The following is a 694-nucleotide window of genomic DNA, read 5'->3' on the forward strand; positions in this document are numbered from 1 at the left end:
CGTGTATGTGTGTGTGTGTGTGTGGTTGTATATATATATATATATATATAGAAAGGATATAACCAAGTACGCGGTGCGGTACCTGGAAGAGTATAAGCGTGAACAAATTGAATGCACATCGCCATATATTCTTCTACACCAAACCGGCGCACTCAGAAAAATAACATCCCAGTCCGGACACGTCCATCAACTCACAGGCCAAGTGACATACCACAGGAAAACACACATAAACCATACCCGTACGGCGCAGAGAAAGACTCTTGGTCCAATCCAACGCAGCTGCGGCATCGGGGAACATATACGTCTCGTCATCAATCTCAAGCGTACCGCGTGCGTGCATGCCTGACAGCTTGTGTGTGTAGGCGGGTCGTAGTGGGTTACCGTCTAGTGGTAGGTGCATCACCAGAGAATCGGCATCGCCCAACTCCATCTCGTACGCCATTTTGATGTGTCTGGTCTGCTTGGTGTATAGGGAATGGGACAATGAGCAAGTGAGAGTCGGTAAAACACTTTCTAAACATGTAGATGTGCATGTGCATGTGCATATATGGACAAAGAGATGTAGATGCGTAGGTGCGTATACATATATGTGTATGTATAGGTGCTTGTGCATATATCAGTGGAAAATGCATGCGTATAGACAAATGCAAGTAAAATACTAGATGTACATGCAACAACACAGGTAAATATATAT

General features: G+C 44.7%; 1 protein-coding gene across 1 annotated transcript; it reads right to left on the minus strand.

Annotated features, from left to right (window-relative positions):
• Nucleotides 1-133: 133 nt before the first annotated feature.
• On the minus strand, nucleotides 134-442 carry SARC_17950 (hypothetical protein; the record flags this gene model as incomplete). Its single annotated transcript, XM_014287965.1, has 1 exon — nucleotides 134-442. The coding sequence occupies one exon, from the start codon at nucleotides 440-442 to the stop codon at nucleotides 134-136; it is 309 nt and encodes a 102-aa protein (XP_014143440.1).
• Nucleotides 443-694: the final 252 nt, after the last annotated feature.

This window comes from Sphaeroforma arctica, assembly GCF_001186125.1.
Source record: "Sphaeroforma arctica JP610 unplaced genomic scaffold supercont1.12929, whole genome shotgun sequence".
In the NCBI taxonomy this organism is placed as follows: Eukaryota; class Ichthyosporea; order Ichthyophonida; genus Sphaeroforma; species Sphaeroforma arctica.